The following is a 25,545-nucleotide window of genomic DNA, read 5'->3' as shown; positions in this document are numbered from 1 at the left end:
ATGACATTGTCCCTTTAAAGAGACACAGAGACACTGCCCCTTTAAACAGACACAGAGACACTGCCCCTTTAAACAGACACAGAAACACTGCCCCTTTAAACAGACACAGAGACACTGCCCCTTTAAACAGACACAGAGATACTGCCCCTTTAAACAGACACAGAGACACTGCCCCTTTAAACAGACACAGAGACACTGCCCCTTTAAACAGACACAGAGACACTGCCCCTTTAAACAGACACAGAGACACTTTGAATTTAAACAGACACAGAGACACTGCCCCTTTAAACAGGCAGAGAATTATATCGCCGATCCTTTATCGTTGCTGGGTTAAAATCCTGGAACTCCCTCCCTAACAGCACTGTGGGCTTCCGCGACCGGTGGGCGCCACGGGGACTGGAGTGCATAATTGATCTGGACAACCAAATTTTAATTTGATTTGTTCAGGTTTATTTAAAGTTTTATTAGTTACATTTTATTTTGCTTGGTCCAATCAAAAGAGGAACAGCATTGTGGGAGTACCTTCACCACTCAGACTGCAGCGGTTCAAGCAGGCGGCTCACTACCACCTTCTCAATAGCAACTAGGGATGGGCAATAAATGCTGGCCTTGTCGGTGACGCCCACATCCCATAAACAAATTAAACAAAATATAAGTGTTGCCCTAAAACGGACAAACCAAATTTTAATTTGATTTGTTAAGTTTTAGTTGAACTTTTGTTCATTTACAGTCCAATTTGGGTTTTTTTTTTGGTCCAAACTAAAAGAGTGCCCTAAAACGGGCACTTGTTGCGATGATTGTTGTTTGATAACTGTCGGGGGGGGGCAACCCAGTCTCACCCTTATTGGTCCATCAAAAAGACCCAATGACTGAGGATCGGTTTCGATTCGCAGCGCCTTTTCCACTCAATCCCATGCGACCTGACAAGATGCTGTCTCTCAATCAGCACGGACACCCATTGGACGAGAAAAATGCTGACGTCACTGGTCACAAGGATTTGATTAAAGCTGCGGTTTGATTGGTCAACGCACGGTTAGAGTCCCGTATAAAGCAGAGCTGTGGGCTGAAGAGAGATAAGAGATGCTCAGCGAGGTTTGATTTGATGTTCTCTGGAAGTAGTTTCTGGGGTTACAGAAGAGCAAGTTTTAGTGAGCGGGCGATTGTTTCTCTCTCCCTGCTCTGTTTGTTTTCGTTCTGTGTTTAGTTGGGAACCAAAAAGTTTCGGGTTGAAGCTGGAGCAGTTTCTGTGCTGATGATGTTTGAGATAGTTGCTGTAATCTCTTATTTAATTATTTATAAGCCGCTGGTTAACCGGCGTGTTTGGTTTTCCTGGTCTCGGCTGCTTGATTCCTTCTGATTTAGGCTAAGCCTCTTTTGTAAGCTACGCGGCCGGGAGTTCAGCGCTGCAATCAGAAGAACATAAATAGGCCACTTGGCCCCTCGAGCCTCCTCTGCCATTTCTGAACCTCCTTCACACTTTCCTCTATTTGCTGCCACATTACCGTGTCTTCAAGATATGTTAATGACCATTCCAAACTGAGCTGATTGTCTCCTTCTAATGCAGATCCGATTAAATCTGTCATTCGGTGTAAAACTAGCAGATATGGAGTGGTGCCAAAATCAATTTACCTTGTATACCTTGGAGATGTGGCGTTCCTAAGGCTGTGGTGAGCCCGCTGATTGAACGGGAAGAACTCTGCGATTCCGGTAAGTTGCTTTTTCTTTCTTCTCACACGGTCTCTGAAATCCAGATGTTTGGGAGATCCCTGGTTTAGCGGCCGAGTCTGGAGAAGGTTCACTCGGTTTCCTGGATGTTTCATGTCTCTTGACTATTAAAATGATCTCTTTTGTAATGGTGTTAAGAATCTTAAACTTTCATTCATGTAGCGTCTTTCATGACCTCGACGTCCCAAAGCACCTTGTGCCCAATAAGACATTAAGTGTAGACACTTAAGTTGTGATGTGAGCGTGGAGATTAATCTGTCCAGATCTAATGGCTTGCCCCACATCTTTCCACTCTCTCTAATCTTACTCTGGGTTTGTAGAGATGAACTAGATGTGAGTAGAATTTTTACCTTGCCAGTTGGGTGTTGGAGGGGCCCTTGCTCTCGAGCTGTGACGGGGCACTAGTTCACTTGCTGGGCCTTAACGGTTTGTTAAATTTGGAAAATACTTTGCAAACTTCTGTGAAATATATCAAGGTATTGTACCATTTAATTTTTAATCAAACTGGGTCAAAGGAATTAGAAAACAAATTAAACCCGGTCCATCTGCAACTCGGTCATGATGGGTGGAGTTTAATGCCCACTTTACTGATCAACTTGTGTCGAGCTGTGGTTCTGCTGGAACCGCCCACACCTGAAGGTTATGGGTTAATTCCCGTTACAGGCACTTGAGCATAAAAAAACCTAGGCTGAGACTCCAGCGCAGGACTGAGTGCTGCATTGGCTGGAGGGTGAGATGTTGAACCGAGGCCCTGTCTGCTCGGAGATTTAAAAGATTCTAAGTGGTTGAAGAGCAGGGAGTTCTCCCTGATGTCCTGGCCAATATTTATCCTCAATCAGTATCACTAAAGCAGATTATTTGGGCACTATCATTGTGGGATCTTGCTGTGTGCAAATTGGCTGCTGCGTTTCCCACACTACGACAGTGACTCCACTTCAAACGTACTGCTTTGGCTGTAAAGCGCTTTGAGACGTTTGGCGGTCGAAGAGGCGCTATACTGATGCAAGTCTTTATTTCCGAAGAAAATCTGAACTTTGACCAGAACCGATGCTATAGGACAACAGGAAGAGGAGGAGGCAATTTAGCCCCTCGAGCAATATTCTGCCGTTCAATGAGATCATGGCTGACCTGTGACCTAACTCATTCCCGCCTTTGCCCCTAATACCTTTGGTTAACACATCTGAGTTAAATTTAACATTTGAGCTATCAATTGTTTGCGGATGAGTTCCCAAATTCTACCGCCCTGTGTACTGTCATCTCTCCGAATAATGTTTCACTTTTTGCACCGAATCTGGTATTGCCGGGTTAGACACTTTCGATGTGAAGTTTACTTTTCAAACTTTGCCCCGCCTATGTCTCGGTGACCTACCCGGCTATTCACGTGGGCCACTCGAGTGATCTTTCCAATCCAGGCTCTCTGGAGTCTGGGCTCACAACCGCCAGGCTGGGTTCAAATTACTGCCGTGAACAGACCGAGCCCGGAGAGTGTTCAACTTCTCACTGGGACCTAACCCACTGCCTGCCGCAGTCTCTGGGCTGGAAGTTCCCGGAGGATTATAACCGGCTGGGTTAGAATGAAATGTCATCCTTTGCTGAAGTGGTTTGGGAGAGAATGAGGAACTGTTCTGACTCGGGTTATTGTCTCTCTGACGCTGGGCTGGGATCCCTTTCAAGGCTTGTGATGCAGGATGTGTCTATCGTAGAATCCTCTTACAGCGCAACTTCTGCTCTTGTGACCGACAACCTGCGATGCCCCGTGAGCGCCCGCCGTTTAAACCTAATAACGAGTTAGGAATGGGTCTGTTTGGTGCTTGTATACATGCTCCTAAAATCAAGCGAACCCGAGGGAGTGATTTTCAAGGTTTGGGGGCCGAGGATTTACCCCGTTCCTTTATTAACCGCTCACCCTCTGTACAAGGAAGGGCTGCGAATTCCTACTCCGGGGAGTGTCTCTTGTGGGATCGAGGGCTCAATCCAGACTCGGATCCTGGAGTTTGTGTGAAAATGGTTGTAGACTGCTTAGAATACCGGCTTGGCCTCAGTATCACAATTTAAGAGCTCTGACCGCCCCACCTCCTAAACTCCTGCCTTTCTCCTCCTGTCTCTGCAGAGGGCGGAGCGTCGAGCGCTGGAATCTCCACCAGTCCCCCGAACACGGTAAATTCGCTGGCGGCCAGGAGACGGTCCGCTGCTGAGGGTCTGGCCCAGCCTCTGGGGTAAGTAATGCCGAGTCTCCCTCAACCTCCAGTGGCGGAGTCCTTTAGATTGGCCGTGTCACCATTCAGGCTCCGCGTTGGCCGTGAAGACCAGGCTCAATGTGAAGAATGAGTTCGGGTTTCCAGGAATTATCCAGGATCTCAAGACCCTGCCTGATACGATCCGGCTTGTCTGTGCTCCCTCTCCGCCGACCGGTGACTACCGAAGGATTGGTGATTAGCTTCGTTGAATTGGGGTTCGAACTAGTTTCAACATAGATTTTAGGGGGATTGTTGCTGCCAGAAATGTAACATAGCATTAATTTAAAAAGCAGACCCTCCAAGGTAGTAATCTCTGGATTATTCCCAGTGCCACGTCCTAGTGAGCAGAAATGGGAAGTGAATGAATGGCTAGCGACATGGTGCAGGAGGGAGGGCTTCAGATCCCTGGGACATTGGGAGCAGTTCTGTAGCGGGAGGGGCCTGTTCAAGAAGGCCGGCTTGCACCAGAACAAAGCTGGGACCAATACTTCTGGACAAGTTAGTCAATGTTGGGAAGGTTTAAACTAATTCGGCAGGATGGTTGGGTACCAATATGTAGTATTTATAAAGTAGAAATAAGATGTACACTACTGAGTTCTAGTTAGAAATACAGAATTGGGTGGGATCATAGACAATAAAGTCCAAGTTCGATTTGGAGTGCATGTGTGCACAGGTTGGTGAGCTGCAGGCGCAAAAAACCGCGAATATGATGTGGCACTAACGAGAACTGGCTCAATGAGGATTGGATGCTTCATATGGTGGTTCCAAAGTCTTCAGGAGATGGGGAGGGGACCAAGCACGAGGGGTAGCGGTTTTGATCGAGGGAAATATTCTAAATGTCCTTGAGGATCAAAGGCAGAATCTTTGATTTGTAGTTGAGAAAGTGTGGAGATATTGGGCTACTTGGGGTATTTTATAGGCCATTAAATAGTGAAGGAGATACATGGGCAGATTTTTCAAAAACTAGAGATGCATGAACGATAGTAGTGATAATGGGAGACATTAACTCCCTCTATGAAATGGGGCTGTGATTTTTCAAGGAGGGAATTCAGTTGTGCTCAAGAGAAATTTATTGATCAGTAGGTTATTAGCCAAAGAGGAAAGGAGGCATTGCTGGATGTAGTCCTGGAACTAACTCGATCAATTGGCGAATGTAACATTTGGAGAGCATCTCGAATATTTATCATAGTATGGTAAGATTTAGTCCAGTTATGGAGGGCTCTTTTCAGTGAATTGATTAGGATCTGGCCCGGGTAAATTGGAGTTGCAAGACTTGACTTGATGTCAGACATGACAAACCATGAGGGTGAAACCAATCGACTGCAACAAGAGATAGAAAGGCTAGCAGAATAGGCAGGCAAGTGGCAGATGGAATTTAAGTGAGGTGATGCATTTTGGCAGAAGGAACAGGGAGCGGCAATATACACTTAAGGGCGCAACTTTAAAGCGTGCAGGGACAGGGTGACCTGGGAGTTAATGTGCATAGGTCCGTGCAGGTGGCAGGACACATGAGATCTTGGGCTTAATAGAGGTATTCAGTACAGAAGTGAAGAAGTTATGCTCGGCCTTTATAAAGCACTGGTTAAGCCACAACGGGAGTATTGCATCCAGTTCTGGTCACCACATTTTAGGAAGGATATGAAAGTATTGAAGGAAGGGGAGGTGGGGTGGCTGTTAATAAAGGAAGGAATCACTAATAGAGAAATTATATTGGGTCAAAAATCAGGATAATGAAACAGTTTGGGTGGAGGTAAGGAATAATGGGGGGAAAAAACACTAGTGGGTGTACTCTATAGGCCTCCGAACAATGGCAACTCTGTTGGATGGAGTATCATTCAGGAAATAGTTGAGGGTTGTAATAAGGGAACATCTATAATTATGGGGGATTTTAACTATCATATTAATTGGACAAATCAAATTGGGCAGGGCTGCCTTGAGGATGAGTTCATTGAGTGTATTAGGGATGGGTTTCTTGAGCAGTATGTAACTGAACCGACCAGGGGGCAAGCAACCTTAGATCTGGTCCTGTGTAACGAGACAGGCTTAATTAAAAATGTCCTAGTAAAGGATCCCCTTGGAATGAGTGACCATAACATGGTTGAATTCCATATTCAATTAGAGGGTGAGAAGGTTGGATCTCAAACAAGCGTGCTAAGCTTGAATAAAGGAGACTATGAAGGTATGAGAGCGGAATTGAGTAGAGTGGATTGGGAAAATAGATTAAAGGGTAAGAGGATACATGATCAGTGGTGCACATTTAAGGAGTTATTTTACAACTTCCAAAAAATATATATTCCACTGAAGAAAAGGGTGTAAAAGAAAAGACAGCCATCCGTGGCTAAGTAAAGAAATTAAGGATAGTATTCGACAAAAAAACAGGGGCATATAACATAGCCAAATCTAGTGGGAGGATTGGGAAAACTTTAAAAGACAGCAAAAAATAACACCGATTGATTAAGAAAGGGAAGATAGATTATGAAAGTAAATTAGCAAAAAATATAAAGATAGTAAGAGTTTTTATAGTTCTATAAAAAGAAAAAGGGTGGCTAAAGTAAATGTTCATCCCTTAGAGGATGAGACCAGGAAATTAATGGTGGGAAATATGGAGATGGCAAAAACACAATGAATATTTTACATCAGTCTTTACAGTAGAAGACACTAAGAATATTCTAACACTGGACAAACAGGGGGCTAAAGGGGGGGGGGAGGAGCTAAACACGATCAAAATCACTAAGGAAGTGGTACTCGGTAAAATAATGGGACTCAAGGCGGATAAATCACCTGGAGCTGATGGCTTACATCCTAGGGTCTGGAGGGAAGTGGCGGTAGGGATTGTGGATGCATTGGTAATAATTTTCCAAAACTCCCTGGACTCAGCAAAGGTCCCGGCAGACTGGAAAACTGCTAATGTAACACCCTTATTTAAAAAGGGCAGTAGACAGAAGGCTGGAAATTATAGACTAGTTAGCCTAACATCTGTGGTAGGTAAAATTTTGGAGTCCATTATTAAGGGGACAGTAACAGGACATTTGGATAATCATCATTTAATAGGACAAAGTCAGCATGGCTTTATGAAGGGGAAGTCATGTTTGACAAATTTGCTGGAGTTCATTGAGGAAGTAACGTATAGGGTGGATAAAGGGCAACCAGTGGACGTAGTGTATTTAGACTTCAAAGGCATTTGACAAGGTGCCACACAAGATTATTGCTTAAGATAAAAAATCACGGGATTGGGGGTAATATTCTGGCATGGATAGAGGATTGGCTATCTAACAGAAGGCAGAGTTGGATAAATGGTTCATTCTCAGACTGGCAATCAGTAACTAGTGGTGTTCCGCAGGGGTCAGTGCTGGGTCCCCAACTCTTTACAATCTATATTAACGATTTGGAGGAGGGGACCGAGTGTAACATATCAAAGTTTGCAGATGATACTAAGATGGGAGGGAAAGTAGTGTGAGGAGGACATAAAAAACCTGCAAGGGGACATCGACAGGCTAAGTAAGTGGGCAGAGATTTGGCAGATGGAATACAATACTGCAAAGTGTGAGGTTATGCACTTTGGCAAGAAAAATCATAGAGCAAGTTATTATCTTAATGGCAAGAAACTGGAAAGTACTGTAGTACAAAGGGATCTGGGGGGTCCTGGTGCACGAAACTCAAAAGGTTAGTATGCAGGTGCAGCAAGTGATTAAGGCGGCCAATGGAATGTTGGCTTTCATTGCTAGGGGGATAGAATATAAAAATAGGGAGGTATTGCTTCAGTTGTACAAGGTATTGGTGAGACCGCACCTGGAATACTGCGTACAGTTTTGGTGTCCATACTTAAGAAAGGACATACTTGCGCTCGAGTCAGTGCAAAGAAGGTTCACTCGGTTAATCCCGGGGATGGGGGTTGGTCATATGAGGAGAGGTTGAGTAGATTGGGACTCTACTCATTGGAGTTCAGAAGAATGAGAGGCGATCTTATTGAAACATATCAGATTGTGAAGGGGTTGGATCAGGTGGATGCAGGGAAGATGTTCCCGATGGGTGAAACTAGAACTAGGGGGCATAGTCTTGGAATAAGGGGCTGCTCTTTCAAAACTGAGGAGGAACTACTTCACTCAGGGTGGTAGGTCTGTGGAATATGCTGCCCCAAAAAGCTGTAGAAGCTACATTACATAAATAAAAACAGAAATAGTTTCCTAGCAGTAAAGAGAATTAAGGGTTATGGGGAGCGGGCAAGAATTTGGACATAGTCTAGGTTCGGATCGGTCATGGCCCTGTGGGTAGCGGAGAGGGCCCAGGGGCCGTGTAGCCTGATCCTGCTCCTATTTCGTGTCTAATTCTGTTCGATTCAGGAGATGGTTCTGTGATAGTGGATTGGTGGTTAGGATAAGATCAGCCATGATCTTATTGAATGGCGGAGCAGGCTCGTGGGGCAGTTTGGCCTACTCCTGCTCTTATTTCTTATGTTATGTACAGACGAGATTTACCGGGATGAGTAATTGCAGTTACGTGGATAGCGAAGCTGGGGCGGTTCTCCTTGGAGCCGAGGAGGCTAATCGGCTGTTTAATAGTGTTTAAAATCAAAGGGTTTAGAGAACTTCTTACAATGGCTGAAGGGTAGCTCACGAGGGCACAGATTTAAGGTGATTGGCAAAAGAACCAAAGGCGACATGAGAAACTTTACGAGTGGTTAGTCGTTGGCATGCACTGCCTGCTGGGATGGTGGATGCCGACTGAACAGTAGCCTTAAAGGGAACTGAATAAATGCTTGCAGGGGATAAAAGTGCATGGATTGCACGCCGAAAGAACAGGCGCAGACACTCACTACTCTCTGGATATCGTGACTGTCGGCCTTGCTCTGGCGGCTCCTCACTTCACAGTTCACTGGCTGCAAGTGGAACAGTCAGCTCGAATGCTGTTTGAAGACTCGCCTTGTTCATTCAGCCTGGTTACATCCCGGGAGCCGGGGCTATGGTTCATTGAGCCTCTTTAAACTGTGGCCAGAAATCGGCTGGCTTCTCCCACCTGCCCAATTTGGTCTCCTTTTGAGAACTGGCTGGTCTTGGTCGTAATTTCTCCCACCGCCAGTTGCTCATATCTAGACTTCACCAGCAAATTGTCCGGTAAATTTAAGCTCGAGTTCCTTTCCAGAACAGTGGCCGATTCACCAGGTAGTTAACTCCCACAGTCAGGACTAACTGAATGTGGTATTAATAACCAACAGGTTTCACTAGGTTCCATATAACGCTTCCTTATTTCAGCCTGAAGATGGTCGCCCTCTGATAAAGATAATTGGATGTTCAATGAATCGCCTTCTCTTCCGGCAGGCTTGCTGCAGCCCAACAATCGGGAGGTGCTCGAGGTCACGTGGTGATCCCCGGAGACCCAAGCTGACTCTGCCTCGAACTCCCACAGTTCTCAAGTAAGTTGCAAACACGTCGGTCCGAACTGGGCTTGTTCCTTCAGTGTCCAGCTTCCCCATGACTTGACTTTTTAGGGCGGTGCCTTTTAACCGAGAATCCGAATCACTGGGATAAATGCATAGCTCCTGTTGCAACTGTTCTTTCTCACGGTCGCGGGTCTGATGGGGGCCAGGGAAAGATTGCCTTGTATCCCTTGGTAATAGTTGGGCTAGAGCCCTGCATACAGCTTTGGGGTCGCCATTAAAGGAAATGTGATTGCACTAGAGAAGGTACAAGGGGATTTACCAGGATGTTGACAGGACTGGAGAACTTTAGCAATGAGGAATGATTGGATGGGCTGGGGTGGTTTGCATTGAGGTGTCTAAACTGGGGTCTAGGTAGTGGATAGGACGGACCTATTTCAGTTGGAGGTCAATAACTAGAACAGATTGAAAGTCGTCTTTAGAGGTGTTTAGAAATGTTCACCTGTGGTGGGGGTCTGGAACTCGCTGCCTGAGAGGGTGGTAGAGGCAGAGACCCTCATCGCATTACATAGTACTTGGATATGCACAGTGTAATAACCTGTAACGATCCGAACCAAAAGATGGAAAGTGGGATTAGACTAGAGGGCTATTTCGACATTACATGATGGGACGAATGGCATCCTTCTGTACCGTAAACTTCCGATTGTGATTTCCATCAATCCCGATTCACCACATTGAGCCTCTATCTGCTGTTGTCACCCGTGCTAACTGCTCTCCTGTCAAATCAAACCTCGAGTTTCGGATTTGCCTCGGATTCATCAGGATTAGTTAAGTGAAGTCATGCCGCCCAAAAGTCAGTGTCCGGATATTGCCTTCTGAGACCTGTGAATTCTAAATTCACGCTGCTTCTTGCAGTGATTCCCTGGGTTAAACGCACCACTTAATAATTAAAACCGATCGAAGCTTAATTCCGTAGTCTGGACCTGATTTCTACCGCTTCAGCGGAGTGTTGGACCATCAGGTGTCCCCACTATCCATTTAGAATAAGAGGTGGGGATGGGGAATGGCTGCAGTGTAGTGTCACCTCTGGTCTTGTAAATCTAAATCTGAGGCGTTGGCTCCCTGTCTGTTGTCCGTGCGTGAGGCTCAAACCCGCGCAGTTCAATTATCTAACCAGGAACTAGCGACCCTCCAGTGACTCTGGGGCCGAGGGGAAGTAGGACTGGGAATAGAAGTGACCATTGCAGACCTGGTGATTTTTGAAGTTCAGAGCCAGATTAGCTATCGCAGCCCCGCTAATGGGTGACTTGTGCTAAGGAAGTCTACAGGACTCCGAGCTGGTCTCGCTCACCCCGAAGGTTTGAGCCTTCACTCGATGCTGGAGGGCATTTTCCCTCCGAATAACCCTGAACTTAAACAGCCCGAGACCTGGCTAGAGGATGATCACCAGCTGACTCATGACTCCAGTGAAGCCCCCTATAGTTCAGGTCCTGGCACCTGTCCCAATTCCTGCTCACCTTGTAAATTACTGGGGTTGGGGTGCAAATTGAACCTGGATTTTCTTAGGAATTCGCCACCTTTGTGGGAGTGAGGCAGGGAGGAGACAGCTGCTGCTCAGTTGGGAGCAACCTCGCCTGAGTGAGAAGGTTGTGGTTTCAAGTCTCACTGCAAAAACCTGTACAATAATCTAGGCTGACACTCCAGTGCAGTACTGAGGGAGTGCTGCACTGTTGCTGGTGCTCACCTTTCAGATGAGACATTAAACCCAGGCCCTGTCTGTTCTCAGATGGACGTAAAATCTCCCATGGCACTAAAGCAGCAGGAGTTATCTGCGGTGTGCTGGCCAATATTCCATCAATCAACGTCAGTGAAACAGATATCTAAAAATACTGCAGATGCTGGAAATCAAATAAAAACAATGGTGGAGGTCAGGTAGCATCTGAGAAACAGATTTAACGTTTCATGTCGATGACCTTCCGTCAGTACTGGAAAAAAGCAGGAAATGGAAAAGATTTTTAAGCAACTGCAGGGGCTGGGAAAGTGGGGAGGGGATGAAAGAACAAAGGGGAAGGTCTGTGATGGGATACAAGGCAGGAGAGGTTCAGATATTCAAGGCAAAAGGAGGTGGTAATGGGACAAGTTAAACAAAGTATCAGATTAAACATTATCTCGTCTATTTGTGGGAGCTTGTGTTCAGATTGGCTGGCACGTTTCCTACATTACGACAGTGACTACACTTCCAAGTTTTAAAGCATTTTGGGACGTGAGCTATATAAAACAGGTCTTAAAATAAACTTGCTTTCTTTTTCTTTGGAGAGCTTGAATTGTTGGTGCGAATCAAGTTCATGAAGAATAGACTGTCTAATTTGTAGTGTTGGCCAGCCTGCGTGAACTAACTGCCAACTCCGCTTTTCTGGGCGAACTAACCACATCTGTGCTTCCCTTTACCCCCTAGGCGGTCCAGGAGCCATGTATACTGGAGGCCAATGAGCTCGGAGGAGCGGGAAATGTCGACAATCGCTCGATTACAAAGGGAGACGGCAGAGCACAGGCGGCTCAACGAAGCAATGATGCATCTCGCGATTGCTGGCACAAGTAAACTGGTTGACTGCGCGTGGCTGATTTGGAAGAGATTCCAGGTGTCCCTTTTGTAGGGAGGTGTCTATAGCCAGTGTTGGAGAGATGAAATGCAAGGTTCATTAATGCTATTTCCTGAGGCTGACTTTAGATAGCCCACAGGCTATTTGTAACCCACTGAACTATGGGGAGAAGGCTGGTGTGTATGGGGTGCGTAGGTTGTATTGCCTTCCAAGTAATTCAGATTATGTTTCTACAACTGGAGCTCTACCTGCGATCATCTACAGAGTTCAATTTGATTCCCAACATTGTCCATTCTAAAAGCTCATTTTTCATGATTGCCACTGTCACCAGTTTCATCTGAGTCTGTTCTACAAGGGAAAGAATCCCGGACCATTAGCCAATTCCATCAGTTAGTTGATCAGAGGCTGATGGTCAGTATTTAACACAGCGGCAAGGCTAATAATTGGGTCCGTTTGAAGATCGGCTTCTTTAATCTGAGTTTGGAGTCACCAGTCGTCTGTATCTGTATTGTCTCTTCCACTCGGAAGTTTCTTCCCAGCAGGATGGCGTGGCACCAGATCCCTACTGAGCATCCCGGGGATGGATAGCGCTGAATGCTTTCACTGGCACTGAGTGACTTCAGAATGGCCTCAATTCCTTCTGGGGGCCCTGGATCATTCTTCCTGTGCCGATAAATAAGGCAGTAGCCAAACGACACCGCTCCATTCTGTCTTGGGCTTTTAACTCCAGCTCATCCTTTCAAGTTCACTTCAGCTGCATCCCTGTTGGGTTGCGTCCAGCTCCACATTTGTTTAGGATCTTTGTCAGGAATACAGAATATGATTAATCCAGGTCCATCTTCTGGCTGGTGGCATGCAGTACACTTGGACCATCGGATCACGGTAAATCTATTAGGATAAATGATCGTCCACGAGAAAACATTGGGTGGGGGCTCCCACTATCAACGGCCCCCAGGATCTTGCCCAAGTGGTTATGTTTGTGAGGCAGTTCTATGCAGGAGCGGGCACATCACTGAGCCTGATCATTGCCATATTCCAATGTAGAGCTGCTGACATGTCAAGTGGTGTCCCTCGTGTTTCCCTCTTCTGAGATGGATGATGGCCAGTGAATTGCTGTCGTTGATGCTCTGCCAGAGTCCAGCAACTCTGCCCCAAGGCGTGAGACTGTCCTGGGCCTTAATCAGCACCACATAGGTGGCCCGTTTCTCAAGTTCTGGGAGAACTTGAATATTGACCTTGTGCCCTCCTGAGCTGCGTCACTTCAAACGCCCTCCTGTTAATTCTGAAATGGTCCCCTTGCTCTGCTGATGTATCCAGTTTTATAGAATGTTTCTTGCTGTTCGCCTTCACTTGCACTACAGCAACCTCTTCAGCTCCTGCTGTGGACTTTCCGTTAAGGGTTCAGAAAGTGATAATCCCGCAACTTTTAAATTTTGTGGGTGACTGGAGAAGTGATATCCCAAGTGGGAAGCAGGGAGATCCATGAGGAGAGACACCCAGATTTCCAATATGCATCAAAGATTCCACATGACAAACTATAGGTTGACTAAAAAAGGTTGAGATTGCATTAGAGGCTGTGGAGCAAACAGGCTATTCGGCCCAACCAGTCCATGCTGGCATTTATGCTCCACTTGAGCCTCCCCCTGTCTTTCGTCATCTAACTCCATCTGTAGCCCTCTATTCCCTTCTCCCTTAAGTACATCCATACTATTTGCTTCAACCACTCCGTGGTAGCGAGTTCCACATTCTCACCACTGAGTAAAGAAGTTTCTCCTGAATTCCCTATTTGATTTCTTGGTGACTCTCTTATATTGATGGCCTTTAATTTTAAAGACCTCTTGGGTCACTACTCAGCTGTCTCTTTCAAGAGAAAGGAGACCCAGCCTGTCCATCCTTTCCTCAAGCCAGCTAGTTATCCATTTTGCTACTTGTCCCCTGACTCTGCATTCTCTGGCCTTGTTCTGCATTCTCTGACTTTGTTCATCAGTCTCTTTTATGTAGTACCTTATTTGAAGGCCTTCTGCAAATCTAGATAAATTACACCTACTGCATCACCCTTGTCTGCTCTCCCTGTTGCCTCTTCAAAAATTTCAGAGGTTGAACAAACAAGCTTTCCCTTTTGAAATCAATGTTGACTATTCCTTTTTTGGCGTTTCTAGATTTTCTGTTTTCTCCTTTAGTAGGTATTCCATTTATATTTCCTACCACCATTAAGCTGACTGGTCTATAGGTCCCTGGACATGTTCTATCTCCTTAAATATAGGTATATTAGCTAACCACCAGTCCTCTGGCACCACCATTTTTAACGAATTACTAAATATGTAGTATGAGCCTATCTCTTCCCTAGATTATTTTAAAATGTGCAGATGTAACCCATCTGAACCAGGTTTTTCCTTAGTTTGATTAGTTTATTTAATATCTCAATGCACATTTCTAATTTTGCCTTCCAGCATCATGTCCACCTGTCCTATCTCCCTGGTAAATATAGAAGCCAAGTAATTATTTAATTTCTGCCATCTCTCTATCGCTGCCTGTGGTATTATCCTGTCCATCTTAGTGGCCCTATTCCCATTCCGACCTCCCTTTTTTAGCTTGTCTAAAATATTTCACTACATGTGCCTTGATTTAATTTCATAGTCCCTCTTTGCCTTCCTAATTGTTGACTTCTCTCCTAATCTCGTCGTATTCTCCCTTATTCTCTCCCCTTGCGGTCCACGTAATGTATGCCTCTTTCCTTACCCTCATTTTTCCCTTGTGGCTTTAATCATCCATGATATCTCATTTAGTGTTCAGTTTGTCTTTTAGCAGAATCTCGAGACTGCGAGCTTGGGTGAAGGATACAGTGGGCACTTGCTAGTCAGGCTGAGGGTCAAAGGTGAGCATCGGGTCTTGTGGGCAGACTGGGGAAGGCCTGATGCCTTTCCCATCTTGAGTTAATCTACAGGAAGACATTGGATTCATCAATTCAATGTAAAAATGGCAAATTTGTAGCTGAAGCTGGGACCGGGTAAAGAGGTGCTTGTGTGTGTGGGGGGGGGGGTGGGGGGGAACCGGAGGGAATTTGGATGGAGCAGTGTCTGTTAAGTACCTATCGGTAGTGTGGATATGGCAAATGCGTGTTGGGTCTTTAAGCGGACTGAGCTATCCGATGCCGCCTTCAATCTTGTGATCTCCTCAGGTCAGAACATGAGGATTTCCATCCCGCTCACCAGGCCGATCAATATACAGCTCCACACAAACAGGCCAGCCGAAGGTCACCGGGAGTTCGGATCAGACCAAGAGTACAAACTGTCGCACTTCATCAAGGATCTCCGCAAGTACCCGCCCTCGGTGAGTGAACACCGAGAACCACGGTAACATTTCACCATCCATTTAACGCTGAGAGGAATCCCAAGATACCTTGAGCCGTTTCTCATTAAAAGCCCTGATGCCTACATAAACAGGAGCAGGCTATTTAGCCCCTCGAACCTGTTCTGCTATGAGATCATGGCTGATCTCTGACCTAGCTGCATATACTCGCTTTTGCCCCATATTCCTTAGTACCTTTGGCTAACGATCTATCCATCTTAGATTTAAAATTAACAATTGATCCCAGCATTAATTGCCGTTTGCAGAAGTTTCAAACTTCTAACTATTTTATGTCGAAGCGTTTACTAACTTCACCCCTGAAAGGTGTGGTTCCAATAGGCTATGTCCCCTAGTCCTAGACTCCAACCAGGAGTAATACTTTCTCTTTACCTTCAGTTCGCTTTTAACTTTGACCAAATCCACTTAACCTTAAATGCCAGCTAATACCACTCCTGTTTGTATAATTTCTCCGCGTAAGTTAACCCTTGGCAGTCAGGTATTCTGGTAAACCTACACTGCACTCCCTCCAAGGCCAAGCCAATATACGTACCCGTACGAAGCAGATTTAGGAACAGCTTCTTTCCCAGGGCTGTCATCCTACTGAACTCCACAAATAAACTCTAAAGCCTGCACATCTGCCAATGCACTTTGTTATGATTATGCTTATGTTAATGTATTACAAGCCAAATGTATGTTGAATGTTTAAATGTCTTAATCTAAATGTACACTCTCTCGGGAACCACAAACCTATATTTCTTTGTACTGCACTTGTGCACTAACAATGACAATAAAAGTTGATTTGATATCCTTCAGGTGTGGTGCCCAGAACTGCTCAGTTCTCCAGGTGTAGTCTAACCAGGGCTTTGTCTAACAGTAGCATAACTTCTACCTCTTCCCCCTTGGTTAATCCTCGAGATATAAGACCAGCATTCATTAGCTATTTTTGATTTTCTGTAGCTGTCCGTGAAATTTGAACGATCTGTGTACATGGCGGGAGGCCTTTCTTTCTTTAACTTCTACTTTTACTGGCTTTTCACCATTTGGAAAGTACTCTGATCTATCCTGCATTCAAAAGTGGATGACCTCACTTGCTTTGAAATCCATTTGCCACAGATTTGCCCATGTGCCTTTCTATCCCATTTAGTTAATAAATAGTGAATAGTTGAGGCCCAACACATTCCTGTGGGACACCACTAGTTACATCCTGCCAATTATCCCTACTGTCTCCTGCCACTCATCCAATTTCCTAACAAGGTTAATGATTTGCCTTTAATTCCATGAGCTTGAACTTTTAGCTAACAGTCTTGAGGAATTTATCGAATGCCTTTTGGAATTCCATAGACCCTCCTCCGACTCCACCTCCGTCAGACATGACCTGCCTTTCACAGATCCATGTAGGCTTTCTGATCAGCTACCACTTTTCAAATGTTTAGTCTCTGCATTCTTGGATTCTAGTAATTTCACAACAGGTGTTAGGCTAACTGCTCTAATTCCTGGTTTCACACTCCTTGAATAGCGAGTATCATGCAGTTTTCCCACTAAAGGAATAGTTGTTGAATCGAGAACAATTTGGAACATCATAGTTGGCGCATCTGGCATGTTCTTATCTGCTCCCTTTAAATCCCTGGGATGGGAGCCATTGGGTCACTTAGTGCCATTACTGTTTGCTTTCATTGAGTCCATATTTCGTTGATGTCTGGCATTATTCAACATGGCCACCATTTCCGTATTTTCACTTATCGATTTTCAAGGGGGCGCATGTCACTCACGACCACCCGCTTTTTCCTAATATAAATGTAAATAATTGATTGGTGCCATACTCTGAGCAGATGAAGCCCATGCTGTAATTGAGTATAAGGAAATGGCAGACTTGCGAAATAATAAGAGGAAACTGTAGAATTAATTGGCTTTAAATCTAAGAATGGTAATGGGGGCTGAAGATTGACAAATCTCCACGGCATTAGTGGTAGATTGACTGAGCACTTGGAGAACGGAGCCAGCATAGCGTTGTAAAGGGTAATTGATTTGCCTATTTTTCTTGGTCACGTTGTAGATGTATTTAAATGGAAATTAATTTAAAGGAGTTGGTGCATCTTGGTAAGGAAATGAGTCCACAATCCTTGGTAAACAAGAATTGAAATGGAGTAGAGGAGAATTTCTCGAACAGATTCTCAAATCAAAAGTAGCAACAGCACGGTCGGTTTAAGAGCGCATACAAACCAAACACTGGGTTTTACTAGAAGCAAAGAATTGAAGAGCAGAAGTTCTGGTTAATTTGTATAGGACTTCTTGTACTGTACACGTGATCTCCATTGAAAAATGAGGCACTGGAGAAGGCTCATGGTGCAAGAAATTGCACGGATCAGGAAAGACTAGCTGGCTGGGGCTGAGGTGACAGATGTGTCTGCTTGTAGAGAACCCAAAACTAGATCATAAGATCGTCCCTAAGATTTCAAGAACTACTTGATAGAATGTGGAACTGGATACCACGAGGGTAGTTGAGGCAAATAGTATAGATGCATTTAAGGAGCAGCTACATTAACGAGGGAGAAAGGAATACAAGTTTCTACCCATGGAGTTGATGAACTAGGGTTGGAAGGAAGCTCTTGTGTAGCTTACAGCAGTAGGACCGAGCGGCCTGTTCCTGTGTTGGGGATTCTATGTAATTCTACGGATGTTATTTATATGGACTTCAGAAGGCGTTGGTTTACGGTTTCACGAAATAGACTGTTGGCATAAATGAAAGCACATGGAAAAGGAGGCAGCCATTTGACATTGGTTAGCAGGCAGGAAACAGTCGGGCTACTGGACATGTACTCCAATTGGCAGGTTGTGACTGGCGGTTCCCCTAGGGAATCCGTACTGGGGCGTCAGCTTTTCACTTTCAATGAGTTGGATGAAGGAATAGAGATCCGTATATCCAAGTTTGTTGACGAGCGCAAGTTTAATGGTGCAGTTAGTAGTGTAGGTGTTAGCAGCAATTTTCAAAAGGCCGCTGATCGAGCAAAACTGTGGCCAGATGGAGTTTAATGTAGGGAAGTGAGGTCATCCACTTTAGACCCTAAGGAACTAGGATCCGAGTATTTTTATAAATGGTCAGCTAGGAACTGAAGGAGTAGAGATTGAGGCACATGAGCAGATCATTAAACTAGTGGACAGGTACAAAATAACTTTACAAGGCTATGGGATGTTGGGCTTCCTCGAGTGAAGGCCATCAGTGGAAGTACTTGGTTGTACAGAGCTCTGTTTGGACCACCTCTGGAGAACTTGGTTCAGTTCTGGGCAACGCGCCTCGGGAAGGATGTATTGGGCTTGGAGAAGGTGCAAGACATTGTATGCATTGATATCAATCCTGGGATTGGCAGAGTAGATTGAGATTCTGCACTAACGCTACTGTCATTCCAGACACACACAACCAGAGGATGCACCGTGCCAAGGCCGTTCAACTTGTCTTGCCCCAGGAAAAGGGAGTGCAACGATGCGGCTCTCGGGCAGTATATCTCGATGGCAGAGTACATTGACGTGTTTGAACATCGCACACAAGCGAGAGGCGGCAAGCGGGCCAGGCGCCAGGAGACACCAGGTACTACAGTCGGCTCTTCTCCCGACCATTCTCGGAGGCCCTCTATCTTCGCCTCCACCCACCCCCCCCCCCCACACTGCCTTTTCCGCGCTCTCTGCCCATAGTCTTCAATTCAGAAACCTTGAGAACCGATTTAAACGTTGATCCCCCCCCCCCACCCCCCAACCCCCAAAAACACTGGCCTGTTCGAGCATCTCTGGACACGCCCAGCTCTTGCTGCCCGACCCGAACAACGCGGTGCCCGAGCTAGTATCAGAATCTGCCGCTCTGACCAGGGCCCACGGCGGGGCTGTGCCTGTTGAGAAATGGCTTGAGGCCCAAGTATTTTTAGAGCCGGGAGGGGCCTCGCCAACTCCGGGCTGGATTTGAATCTGACCCCAGAGGTAAACTGACAGCGTCTGAGCTGTGAGACTCTGCCAACTAATGGCTCCCGGCTCTGGACATTGAGACCCAGGAATCGTCCGTTTGTTTCCCAACAGGACTGGGGGATTGGAGTTTCGTTCCCTGACGGGTTATTGGAGGGAGGTCGGGGATGAACGGGCCCGCACTCTTCCTCATTGTCAATCTGCTCTCTTTGTGCTATTAACGTACAAAGAACGGGGTAAAGGGAAGCTTGTTTAAACTGGACTGAAATAACTGGGTGGGCGCGGTTAACCATCAAACCCTGGATTTATATCCCTTCTCCCAGCGGGTTGCGACATGAACGGGAAGATCTCGGGTCCTGCTGAGTGACTCGGTCTATCGCGGGCTGTCCGGGACACAAACTATTAGAGCGGGGCCGGGGTGAGTCCAGCTAGTCAGAAGTCACTGTCTTGAGACTGAATTCCGCGTTTCTCTTTCCCTCTGCACTTTACAGATGAACAAGGCGGGTTGAGGCTAAAGGGAGACTGTGAAAACTGGGATCAGTGAGCAGTCGAGAGCCGGAATTTCCTGATCAGTGTGTCCATTTGTCGTTGCTCAGTCCGGTCTTATCCAAGGGCCTCCTTTGTGAAAACTCTTCCATGTTTTAGTTTTACTACTGCCGCCGGTATAATCCTCATCTTGCGGTCAGTGAATGATTCCGGTCCGGTTTAGTGTCTCGTCAAAACCCAACCAGGCAGCGGAACTGTTTTTTCTAAGCTGAAATTTTGAAAACGGGGCAGCGCCCGAGAGGTAACATTTTAAGACCGGGGTTTATTTCACTGCTCCAAGGTCACGCGGGGTCTCAGCGGGTCAGTGAAATTTTATTCATTCTTCAGACCGATCCGCCCTCCGCTGGCGCTCACCCGGCCGATTCGTCAGTCGCTGACCTTATTGGATCAGAAATGTTTAACTTTGTTTGAATAGTGATGCACGAGTCTCTAATCTGCAAGATTTGCTCTTCCTGACCCCCAGAGGGGAATCTTCCCCAATCCAAATCTCCTTTCCCTGTATCTGGTTTCGAAGATGCTGATGGCCGTTACTGCGGGACTGTGGTCCCAGGGGAGCCGGGCAGTAAGTGGCCAGGGATTGTCAAACTCGGTACATGTATGGATGTGGTTTTAATGTTTAATACTTGTTTGTACTTAATAAAGACCTTCCACGTAAGGTTCCGGTCTCCGGTGTTTGGATCTTGAACAGCCTAGCTTATTCCGGGTGAAGTGAAATTCGCTGTCGCAGGAATAGCAAATTAGACTGGGCCGGAGCTGGTTAAACTCTGGGTTAGATCGTGTTGTATTGCGAATACCCGGTGGTGCATTAACAGATTCCGGGAATGTCCAGTTTTGGAATAATGTGACTTTTTTTCCTGCCCCCCCTCCCTCCTTTCCTGCGGACCTGGCCTCATTAGGCCGCTCCTCCTGTTCACGGACTCGCCCCGCTGGCAATGGAGGCCCAGCCGATTCACCGAGTTTAATGGGCTAACTCAGGACTCGGGTCCCCAGTCCCAGCACGGTCAGTGTTCCATATTCAATCATCAGTCTGAACCGCTGCTGCCACCTGCCTTTAACCTTTAATAACAAAGCATTATTACCTCGAGTGCTGGACCTCCTTCTCCCACACCCCCCCCCCCCCGGCCCCCCGCTCCTTCTCATCATGTTGCAGGGTTTCACAGGGCTGGCAGCGTGCGTATGGAGTCATAAGCGCCCCACAAGTTCCAGCTTTCCACATGCAATGGTGCCCATCCGCTAGAAATTCACTTACGCTGGGACAGGGTTGGGCATTTATTGAGGTGTATAAAATTGAGGGGCCTAAAAGTGGATAGAAGAGGGGTCAGAAACCAGGGGAGACAGATTTAAAGTAATTGGGGGAAGGCTTAGAGGGGATTTGAGGGGAAATGTCTTCGCCCAGAGGGTCGTGGGGGTCTGGAACTCACTGCCTGAAAGGATGGTAGAGACAGGAACACTAAACACACTTTAAAAAGTATTTGGATGTGCACTTGGAATGCTGTAACCTGCAGGGCTACGGACCAAGAGCTGGGAAGTGGGATTAGGCTGGATAGCTTTGTTGGCCGGCACGGACACGATGGGCTGAAATGGCCTCTTTCCGTGCTGTAACTTCCTGATTCGCCCAACAACGGCCCAGCCAATACCCACAAAACCCTTGCGCCTTCTTGCAACTGCATAAGGCTTTAAATAATTGTTAAATACAAATTTTATAACTATTTACATTTGCTTACATTTAAAATTAGGTCAATTTTTTCCTGGTTAGTTTTTTCTGTTTACATGGTAATACATTTTAAACCCGATTTACTTTTATTTCAGTGTTTAATTATTTTTGAGGATTTCTATTCTGCTTGTGGAGGGTTCCCTATGTAAATTGATTCCCATGAGCGCAATGGGAATCCCCCTTTGTCATTGGTTGGCCTGGCCCACGTGACCCCAGAGACGCTTGCGAACCTCCTGCGCCCCCTGGTGTGCGTGGGCCTTTATGCAGGTGGACCCCTGCCGGCCCAGCACCGCCAGATTCAAAACCCAGTCAAATGTGCCGGTATCGCATTTACCCTGACGATACGCAGTGGTACCCCTCGAACCTTCCTGATTGAGCTGTCACGCTGCTTGTCTGACATCAAGCATATGCTCAAACATTTTTCCTGTAATACTGGCCAGACTGAATCCCCAATCTGCGGTTGCCAACCCACTCCATCACTCCCCCTGACGGCTTTGAATGAGGCGGAACCAGACCGTTCGCAATCTCGGCGCCTTATTTGACTTTCATTTTATATAGCGCCTTCCGCTACCTCGGGACAGTCTAAAAGCGCTTTTGAGCTGTTGTATTGTAGAAAATGCGGCAGTCAATTTGCGCACCGCAATGTGATAATTACAAGATAATCCGTAAGTGATCTTGACTGAGATAAATATTGACCAGGACACCGCGGATTACTCCCTCGTTCTTCAAAATGGTGCCATAGGATCATTTTCCGTCAAACTGAGGCCAGGCCCGCTCTCAGATGAACAGCACCTCCAACAGTGCAGCAATGCCTCAGTCCTGCACTGGAGTAGCAGCCTAGATTTGAACCCACAATCTTTTGACTATCCCAACTCTCAGCAAGTCCCCTTCACTCATCGCCCCTGTGACCTCTGATCTACATTGGCTCCCGGTCTGGCAACGCCTGGATTTAAAATTCTCACCCTTGTTTATTAAAACTCCTCTGCTACCCTGAGATCTGTGCGCTCTTGTACACCCAATTTTTATCCTTCCACAATTGGCGGACGTGCCTTCAGTTGCCTAGGCCCTAAGCTTTGGAACACCCTCCCTAATCCCCTCCACCTTTCTGGTTATTTCTCATTGATTAAGCGGCTCCGTAAAACCTACCTCTTTGACCAAGCTTTTCTCATGTCCTAATATTTCTGTGGCTCGAAGTCAAATTGTTTGATGCCACTCATGTGAAGTGCCTTGGGACCTTTGACTGTTATGTGCGCTATATAAAGGCAAATTGTTTTGACTTTAATGGCATTTGGGTCTCTTTATTTAAGGAGGGATATATTTGCATTGGAGGCAGTTCAGAGAAGGTTCTTTAAGTTAATTCCTGAGTTGAAGGGGTTGTCTTGAGAAATTTGAGCAGTTTGGGCCTATAATCGTTGGAGTTTACAAGAAAGATGTGATTGTGGCGCCGCCACCAAGGGTCTCAGAACAATTAGTAATAATCCCTTTAACTAGTGTAGTGCAGCTGCGGACTGCACCTTTAAACTGCCTGTTAACTACTGTATTGTGTTTACCTGCACTCCACGTGATGACGCCAATCACGTGACCGCCAGTGGCGTGAAGAACGTCATGACGTCAGCTTCCAGAATCTTCCAGTAGTCGTCGAGTACCCAGCAAGCTGACTAGACCTGTGCACTGTTTCTCCTGTAGTTTCCCTGTTAACTTCACTGTTCATTAAAACCTGTTGATTTGATTCATCGAGTCGAGTACCTTTATTCAGATAGGAACCTCTGTTCCTACATTGGTGACCCCGACCTCAGCGGACAACTTTAGTTTAGGATGAACACGAACGCCGTCGCCCTTAAACTGCCGCAGTTCTGGGAACAGCATCCAACAGCATGGTTTTTCCAGGCAGAAGCACCGTGCGCTCTCAGGGAGGTCACAGCGGATGTGACCCGTTATGTGGTTGCCGCTCTCGACAGTGCCACGGCCTCGCGGGTCATCAGCATTCTTGGAAGCCCACTGGAGGAGGGCAAGTACGAAGTGCTTTTAAGCCCGTTTGCTACAGGTATTTGATCTTGAGTCGGAGCGGGCACGCAAGCTTATTTCCATGCCCGGCCTCGGACTCAAAACCGTCAGAGCTGAGGAGTCAAATGCTCACGCTGTTGGGCATGGAACTCCAATGTTTTTTATTCCGTGAGCTTTTCCTCTGCCAGCTTCCCGAACCGGTTCAAGTGGCCTTGGCCAACACTGCCATCACAGACGGTGCTGAATTCGCTGCAGAGGCAGACAAGATATTTACTGTTACTCAGCAATGTTGTGGAGCCACGAGGTGCCTGTCCCCCATGCGAGCGAAGCCCAGCCCTCCCCCAGCAGGATAGTGCGCGTACCACGCCCGTTTTGGCGCCAATGCTCGATGCTGCCGGCCTCCTTGCAGTTTCCCTCAAGAAAAAAAAAACCACTCCAACAAGCCCACGTCCTCCCGGATGGACGACAAGGTCTAAAGCACAGCAAGTTAGCTATGGGGGCGGGCTCAGCGGGCAAACTCATTTATGTTATGGATTCCGTTATGGACCAACGATTCCTGTGCAACACTGGTTCACAGTGCAGCATCCTCCCAGCTTCAAAGCTGGACCTACTATCCGGTGGCCAGGGGCCTTCCCTCGTGGCAATAAATGGCGCTGCCATGCGTACGTTCGGGAAACGGACGGTAAACTTAACCTTCGCCGGTCAGCGTTTTGTCTGCGACTTTATTACAGCTAAGGTCTCGCAGGCCATCCTGGGGGCTGATTTTTTTTCTGCGCCAACGGTCTGCTGGTCGACGTCCAACACTGCCGACTCATTAATGCATCCACTTTCCACGCAGTGCCCTGCCACCGCAGCACCCCCGTGGCCTGTGCGGTTCTATCGCAAGACAGGTTTACGCGCCTGCTCGGCGAATTCCCGGAGCTCACCAGGCCCACTTTTTTTTGGCTGCAAGCACACGGCACAGGGTGGAGCACCATATCTCCACGACCGGAGCACCCGTTTACGCTCAGGCATGGTGATTAGAAGCTGGCAGCTGCACAGGCTGAGTTCCAGACCATGGAGCACCTCTGGATCATCCAGCGTTCGGACAGCCCTTGGTCCTCCCCACTGCATATTGTACCCAAACCAGGTGGCGGATGGCGACCTTGCAGGGATTACAGACTCTTAAATGACGCCACGACACCGGACAGGTACCCTATTCCCCACATCCAAGATTTTCAGCACATCTGGCTGGTAACACTATTTTCTAAAGTGGATCTCGTTCGTGGATATCGCCAAGTTCTGGTGCACCCTCCACACGTCCCCAAAACAGCAGTCATCACTCTGTTCGGCCTTTTTGAGTTCCTCAGCATGCCATTCGGTCTGAAAAACGCAGCGCAAGCATTCCAGCGTTTGATGGACTCTATTACGGGACCTGCCCTTCATTTTTGTATATTTGGATGACATCCTAATAGCCAGCAAGGATACGACAGCTCACATGGCACATTTACGTACACTTTTCGCCCGACTCAGCCAACACGGCCTTATTGTCAATCCAGCCAACTTGAGGGCCCCAACTAGGTGGACAGGCTCCCATGGGTGATGCTAGGCCTCCGGACAGCACCAAAGGAGGATATTCAGTCTTCATCGGCTGAACTGGTTTATGGCCAGACACTCTGGGTGCCAGGTGATTTTCTCCCTCCGCACACTGAACCATGGTCCGCAGCTCAACAGCTCCTACTTCATCAGGCGGCGGCTAGGAATTTCCTGCCCATCCCAACCTCGCAGCCTGACACACACAGGCCTCGCATCCCGACAGAGCTCATGAGTTCGGACTATGTCTGTCTTTATTCGACAGGACGGTCACAGAGACCCACTCAAGCCACAGTATACCGGACCTTTTCGTGTCATCTCATCGGGGGAAAAGTTTTTCAGTCGAAGTCGGAAAGTCTGATACCGTCTCTATCGACCGGCTCAAACCAGCCCACCTGGATCGGAGTGAGCCTGTCGTGGCTGCCTCACCGCGGCCGGCCGCCAGACCAGCCGTGCACCAGCCCGCCGTCGGACAAC

At 47.0% G+C, this 25,545-nt stretch overlaps 1 protein-coding gene across 1 annotated transcript; it reads left to right on the top strand.

Moving 5' to 3' along the window:
- The first annotated feature begins 1,080 nt into the window (after positions 1-1,080).
- LOC147119665 (targeting protein for Xklp2-like) lies at positions 1,081-20,433 on the top strand. Its single transcript, XM_085984128.1, has 7 exons — positions 1,081-1,092; positions 1,599-1,707; positions 3,836-3,941; positions 11,792-11,931; positions 15,115-15,266; positions 18,690-18,867; positions 19,724-20,433. Exons 1-7 carry the CDS (start codon positions 1,081-1,083, stop codon positions 19,774-19,776), a joined length of 750 nt encoding a protein of 249 aa, XP_085840254.1. The 3' UTR covers positions 19,777-20,433.
- Positions 20,434-25,545: the final 5,112 nt, after the last annotated feature.

Source organism: Somniosus microcephalus, chromosome 4, assembly GCF_052327205.1.
Source record: "Somniosus microcephalus isolate GS21.2 chromosome 4, FLI_Smic_1.0, whole genome shotgun sequence".
Taxonomy (NCBI): domain Eukaryota; kingdom Metazoa; phylum Chordata; class Chondrichthyes; order Squaliformes; family Somniosidae; genus Somniosus; species Somniosus microcephalus.
This window is presented reverse-complemented; position numbering and strand designations above follow the sequence as displayed.